This window comes from Loa loa, assembly GCF_000183805.2.
Source record: "Loa loa unplaced genomic scaffold supercont3.3, whole genome shotgun sequence".
Classification (NCBI taxonomy): Eukaryota; Metazoa; Nematoda; class Chromadorea; order Rhabditida; family Onchocercidae; genus Loa; species Loa loa.
In genome coordinates this window covers 546747-554073 of record NW_018108183.1, presented here as the reverse complement: position 1 = coordinate 554073, position 7327 = coordinate 546747, and the positions used below count along the sequence as shown (strand labels likewise).

Below are 7327 nucleotides of genomic sequence, written 5' to 3'. Positions count from 1 at the left end.
TAATAATAATAATAATAATAATAATAATAATAATAATAATAATAATAATAATAATAATAATAATAATAATAATAATAATAATAATAATAATAATAATAATAATAATAATAATAATAATAATAATAATAATAATAATAATAATAATAATAATAATAATAATAATAATAATAATATTGTGTAGGAAGAATAAAAACAACATTACCGTGGAACACACCAGTCCCATATATTTATTGTTCTAAATAAGAAATAAACATGGAAATGACGTTCAATGAAAATAAACCTCACAAAGAAGAGATGATCATACCTTTCAATTCCTTCCCTTTTTTTTCGACTTAGAAATTCAAAAGATCGGCAAGATAATAAGCTGGAACATGGCACTTGAATCTCAGATGATGCTCTGCAATGCAATTCCTTTTACAAGCATTTCGACATTCAGTTAAGTCAAAATTTGGGCAATTAGCGACATATGAACATTTGGTTCAATAATTGTTACAGTATGTAAGACAAGTGATTTTTCCCATATTTCAGTGCTTGCTTTATTAATCACAAGTCCTTATGTATAGTATTTATTTTTCACTCTGCACGTAAGAAACGCTGTACAGAGTATGTCAAAAAATTAAATGAAATGTAAATTGGTGTTTAGTACCATCAGTGCCAAGAAAGACAAAGTTATGTGGCTGTAACAGTGCATCACAACCCCCTGAATTTGACTGATCATTAATCATTGCTTTATCATTTAAAGAAAACAAACGAAATGCGCTAAGATCCCACATATTCTAAACATTTATTTCTGCCCATTTTCCAATTGCATGAATATTACTAAAAATAACAAACTAAAAAACTAAACGAACACAATGGTTTTGACACTTTGGGTGGTGTTGTTATCGAGGCGATACGGTTGTACAAATGGTGCTATATCATTTACAACCTGCAAAGTAAACAAATACAGAAACAGATCTTTACAGTTTCCATATCCTCTCTTCGTAATAATTATACTATTCAATTGCTTAATAGTAGTGAGCACATCATGCGGGTACAATCATTGTTTCAACCATACACAATAGTATAATAAAACTGATTTATATTGTAGAAAAGTTAATGAATCAGAATATAGCCAGAAATAATGATAGGTTTTCAAATGACCCAGCAGAAATTTTTGAGAAAAGTCTAGACAAGAAAGTCCTAATGAGCTTATTGAGGCTAAACCCCTAACTGATTAGAAACCACAAAAGTTCCAAAGCATGCTCTTTTGTTCTATATAGTACCTCAGTAAGAATCAAATAAATTCTTGGATTGTTGGCGAGCATATTAATTCTTCATATCAATAGAAAAATGGGGACCGGTCAATACTTATTAACAGTTTGACTATTTTTAGCTTCAATAAGTCAATACAGTGACTTTAACAGTTATTGCAACGATCTCATCTTCATGTGAGTAGATCCAAAGACAGTTCCGATAAACTTAGTGAGGAATCCTCGTACTAGTTACACTAATTTGCTTGAGCCACAAACAGGTGAAAACCAGATATTATCTGGTTTCCGCTGAGCAGCAATTCTATTCCCTATTTTTTTTTTCGATTCTATTTTTTTTCTGCTCGAAGATGTCGCTCAAATATTGCTAATGGTATTTTTATAAATTGAATTCCGGGTGTGACACATATCATTATTTATTCTAGAAATCCTAGAAAACGATTCGGTTTGCAACAAAAAAAAAATCAATTTACTGGGAGAAATTATGGAAGGAAAACTCAATTTATTGAAGAAAACCATAAGAAAACTAAATTATTTGTTACTGCACCAGCTAAGGCAAATAGAAAAGTAGCAATCATCGAAGAAGAATGGCGTAAAAAGGAAAAAAAGTGCAAAATTGATTTGAACAAAATGATAAAAAAAACAAAGTGATACAAAAATGATTAATTTTCAAGCTTTACTGCTGACTTCGAAATTATTACTTTTCATATGCGGTGAGAAGAGATCAGTATAAACATATGGCGAAGAAGTTAATATATATAACTACGAAATATTATTCATTGGACCGCATTTATGAAATGCAGACTCATGAAAACAGGTTGGGAAATGTGGAAGAGAAAAAGCATAAGATTATTCATCATTTCATATGTTGGTATTTTGTATTAAATATGTTCATACTCACTTTTTTGCCTTTATCCTTATCTATCTGCATTTCCCTTTTGCTACAATTCAGCAGCAAATCGAAAGTTCTAGGTGGCATTTTGTTTGTGCTTGGTGCTGTATAGGATGTTGTGACTTTCGAAGAACAAGTTTGCTTATCGACATGCAATTCCAGCTTCTTTTGAAGAAAATCCCTTGGTATCTATAATCAGACAAACACTTGTATTAAGGATAAGTTAAAGATAGAGGATGAACGGTGGAAAACATTCCTTCATCGCTGTTGCTGGATTCATAAAGTGAACTGAATTAGTTTTACGCATAGTATTTTTTGGACTTGTCAACTCGAAAACTTCAAATTGCAAGTGTTTTGATCTTTGTTTTGAAAACCGATGTACCTTGCGGAGCCGAATTTTTTTTTTCGTTAGTTTATCTTATTATTCCTAACCACAAAAGAAAGTGAACTGTTAAATGTTAAATTATGTTACAAACATGATGAAGAAAGATTTCCCACCGAATTATAACCGTAGACCAGTGTCGGTTCGTTTAACTAACCAATTATGGCTAGTAATAATCCGTGCTTCACATTGAACAATAAAGAAGCTGTATAAATAGTAGGAGTTAAAGACGGTATTCATTAACTAATAAGTTCGCAAACCTGATTTTTAATAATCAATAATAAGGGATTTGTTTAGACCCACTACAAAGCACCGTTTGAAAGGTTATCATAATCAAAAATTTCTCGAGCAAGTTACTTATTTCAAATTAGAAATAGCTAAATTTCAATGAAATATACAAATTCATAAAAAAAAAGGAACGGAGTAAAAAATGTTGCACACACTGGAAAAGTGCAATGAAAAAAGACTAAACAGTTGAAACGTCCCCACCTCAATTTCGGTTGTTTATTCGGGAAATCATAAAAGGTCAATAGATGACTTGTCTAATAACATGCAAATTATAGCTGCAACTTATTGCTCAATTCAGTAACAATAATTCACCACTAACAATTCGCTAAATGAATTTTAATTGGGTCCAGACTGTTTGTCCATTTAATCAGACTTAATCTTTTTATTTTTGTTATTGTCCTGTTCTACTGAAAGAGGTGCATACCATTGTGAGATCCATATCAGAGAAAGTAACAGGCTGCAACTTCCTGGATATCTGACAACTTTCGAGAACGTGTCCATCATTTGAATTCTGACTGGTAGCATTTAAATGTTGGAACGATGTGCTTGGCATACAGTCTTCTACTACGGACACATTTCTATACTCTGATCTGTAACCAGTTGAATCAAAATCAAAAACATATCAAATTAGAAGACTGGGAAGATGTGTAACAAACAGAGTCAGACGTTAAAAAAATGAAAATAATTTGGGATAGAGCTATTTAGGTTACTTTTGATAACAATAGCATATTTCATGTTACATTTCTCTCTTGGGAATTTTAAATAATGGATACCTTCTCGACCGACCGAGTTTACTAAAGCTTTAATCGGAGTTTTTATTGAAGGAAAAGAATTGTATCGATTTCAAAACGAACGATCGATTTTCATATCCTGATGGAAAGCCTTATCTGGAACCTTGACCACTAGAAGTGTAAGGTGTTCTCATAAATTAACCAGATCAATTTTGCGACAATTATTAATCAGTTGAAAAAAGGAAAGGAATGATCATAGTTGCTTATTACCGTCTTGGAACAATGATATAAATGATAATTTATTTACTACACTTACCAATTATGAAAGCCACTTAATAAATTATGACTCTTTTTACGAAAATTCACGACCCTTTGAAAATGAATAAATTTTTCGTCATTCCAAACTACTCTACACTGCGGTTAGAAAGAGTCCTTCTTATATACTATTTTCGTCTCAATAAGTTTTCCACTAGAAGGACTATCAGTTAAGAATTATAGAAATCATATGGACTGATAAGCGAGCAAATCATAATATTCTACAGTTATACATTAACAATACTTCCACCTATCGCATCCGAAAAGATGAATAACCTCAAGATTCTATGTTCTTTTGATTTTCCCTAATCCTCTTTCCTACAACCTATCCCTGTGCTCCTCCAATTCTTCATATGTTCGTATTTAATGTCAAAAAAGTTATCCTACATTTTCGACCATTGGAACGGAAAGTTGCTGGGGATCATAGCATGTCGAAGTCAAAAGTTCAATTGTCAATTCAAATCCCAACTTACATTGAAAACTCTCGAACTATAGCCACTTACCATCTTCCACAATAAAAATGACTCTTAAAGTTTTTCCCAGTTTCAATTTCTAACCCCTCCTCTCAGTTTCCCTCCTTCCTCAACAGATTAAAAAATTGGAAACTTTTTGAATCTGTCGGTGTAATGAAATATACCTCTCTTTTTGATTAGACGTTAAATGTCGAGTATGATCGATATCCATAGACGACACATTTCGTCTCTTCAAGTTGTTGAACAGAGTAAGAAAATTGGCATACTTCCTGGTATCAATGCCACTGAAGAAAGCCTTATCAGCTGGTCTTCCTTCAACTGTATTATCATCGTTGCCAATATCATTATCATCGCTGCCACTTCTCACATCCTTAATTCGATTATGCATAACAAGACATTCTGCTCTGTCTTTGCATTTCAGCAACTGCAATTAACAATTCGACAATACATTTAGAACAATCTAACTCAATTCAAAATTCACAACGAATGTGCAAAAATGACAGACACTGAAGTACAAGAAACAAAATTTCAAATAATCCCGGATTAAAACTTCATCTGAAATTACTTATCCGGCATCATATGAGAAATGATATAATAGTACACTTAAGGGTTTACGATCCCCGACGTACGGTAAATCTGCCCATCAGTAATTAGTCCAATTTGGGATACACAAAGTTCATTCTAATTCGGATGGATAGTTGAATTTTCCTTTAAAGCCTAGGATTTCCCGAAGTTCTAATAAAAACTGGCAACTGCAACGGACAAACATATGTTAGCAACCCCCTCCCTTCTCCTTTTCTCCATTTCTCTGTCGCCGTGAAATATGGTGAGATGATAATTTTCATGCAGTCCACGTGAACAGACCTTGGCGGCGCATTACTACCGTCATTATCGGGGTTTGGAGGCCAAATGGTCGTCTGTCGTCACTTCTTGGGTGGTTAATTTCATCTTGTAGGACCTCTTACGTTAATCATCTATCCTTTTGTTTAATGTATATGTATACAGGAGATTCAATAGCTCTCGACTCGGACATCACGAGAGTTCTACGACTGCTCAACAACGTGGTCTACGTTAAATGGACCAATTAGAAGTGAAAGAAGTATGCTCCACTTCCGGTGAAAGTTTCTCTTCTTCGGACGGAGATGATGATGATGATGGTTCGATTAATTGTGCATGCATTATTTATATTACACTTGTTTCTTAATTTTCGATGTGTTTTTTTAGCTTCATTAATACTGGCATTCTTTCGGTACTGATTTTGCATCTTTCAGAATCTCGCATAACGCGGACAGAAATGGACGACCAGAACACAGTTGTCTTTGATGTTGGAAAACAGCAGAAAGTCTGTAATTTCATCAAATTTTTTCAGAATTAACGACAATGTAGTGACAAGTAACCGTGCATACTGGCTTCTTGATAGGAAGATAACTGGAGAATAATTGCAGTAAAGACAATTTTGTTGAGTGCTCTTTCTTATTCCCTCTTATTTAAAATGATGGCGAAAGCCAAGAAAAGGTCGTCCTTGATATTAAATTCTTCATAATTCATAGAAAAAGTTGAAACGTACGAAACGTGAACTGCGAGCAGAACATGCAGTGAAGCATGAAAGGGATCGGATGGGCATGATATTGCCAGATCCGGTACAGGATCAACAGCGGGAACGCAATTTTGTTCGTCTTGCAACAAAGTTTGTTTTTTTCTCAAATCGTTTTTATTAATACATTTGATTTTGCTTTATTGTTTTTAACTTAATGAACTTAGTACATCTCTACAACATTCCTTGTTATTAGTTCTGATATTAAAGCAGATACTTATTGTATAGTGGTTTATTGATTCAGCGGAAACATTTTCATATATTTAGCAAAAGTATAAGTATATTCAGGCCAAGAAAAATTATATACAATAGTATACTTTCTTTGATCGTTTCTAACTTTTTGTATTTAGTGCAATAAGCATCTGTTTTAATATTGGAACCTCTTGTTGAGTCTCCTATTGATAGTGCATCTATCGCAATTATAAAGAATCTAATGTGAAAGATTTCTTGGCTGTTGATAGTGCAGCATCTACCTATTGATAGTTATGTTAGGAGCAGATAATCAATTTAGGGAAATACTTGTTTATAGAGGTGTTGTCCAACTATTTAATGCAGTTGCCGAACGACAGAAAGAGCTAAACGATATATCAGCAGCAAATATGACAAGGAAAAAACGCCGGTTACGTGGTATTTCTACAGAAAGCTTCAACAAGACATTAAGGGGATCTAAAACAATTAAGGTACCTATTTTCAAATACTTTTCTGCGGTTGCTGTAATTCTAGTGATAAAAGTCGAGGACGTGAAATTTTCTTCGAGCTAGATATATATATTGCATATTAGCGAACTTCGCTTAGATCCTCACGTAATGTAAAATTCAGGATGAGCTGGACAATAAAAAAGAAGATTGGCTATCTGATGGTCAGATATCAATTAAATCTGAAACAGATGACGACTTAGATACTTCCGGAGTAAAGACGGAACCAGAGAGTGATTCGGAATGAAGTGCTTGGGTAATACTGTGTTATATGTTTGTTTCAGCCGAGGAAATGGCAGTAAACTGAATTTTTGATTTTCTTGTATACTTGTTCAAGTTCACCTCCTGATGACAGTGAATCTATGCATAAATGGAGTTTAGGTGGAAAGAAAGTCATAGCAGTTTACTACATTTTACTGTTATGAGTTCAAAGCAGATATATAAAAAAATTATGTCTCTGTTTCTTTTTCAGTTACATACTTTTGATATGAGAAATAAATTTCTTTTTGAACAGTTGATTTATGCATCTTACTTTGTATTCTGTGTTTTTATTTTGGAAATTGTGTCGACAATTTTTCTTTTTGAAATTTCAAATTTCTTTTTAGAAGTTTCGAAAGCCAGAATTTTTCTGGAACATCTTAAAATTTTAAAATTTGAATTTCTTGCTTATAACTAAGTTTCTTTAGAGGTTTCTTTAAAGTTTGGAA

At 32.9% G+C, this 7327-nt stretch overlaps 2 protein-coding genes across 3 annotated transcripts in view; one reads left to right on the top strand and one right to left on the bottom strand.

Annotated features, from left to right (window-relative positions):
* Positions 1-841: 841 nt before the first annotated feature.
* On the bottom strand, positions 842-4719 carry LOAG_11086 (hypothetical protein; the record flags this gene model as incomplete). Its single annotated transcript, XM_020448293.1, has 4 exons — positions 842-928; positions 2152-2331; positions 3237-3402; positions 4496-4719. The coding sequence occupies 4 exons, from the start codon at positions 4717-4719 to the stop codon at positions 842-844; spliced, it is 657 nt and encodes a 218-aa protein (XP_020301552.1).
* A 615-nt stretch (positions 4720-5334) lies between these two features.
* Positions 5335-7327, top strand: part of LOAG_11085 — a gene marked incomplete at its 5' end in the record, with an annotated part of 2721 nt that continues 728 nt past the window's right edge. Inside the window, 5 exons of one of the 2 annotated variants that reach the window (XM_020448292.1) lie at positions 5407-5488; positions 5603-5673; positions 5882-6018; positions 6481-6605; positions 6745-7086. In XM_020448292.1, the coding sequence (XP_020307459.1) occupies positions 5407-5488; positions 5603-5673; positions 5882-6018; positions 6481-6595 (405 nt within the window). In that variant the 3' untranslated portion in view covers positions 6596-6605; positions 6745-7086. Of the gene's footprint in view, positions 5489-5602; positions 5674-5881; positions 6019-6454; positions 6606-6744; positions 7087-7327 lie in introns of those variants that run through there. The other variant, XM_020448291.1, reaches the window with a different exon arrangement.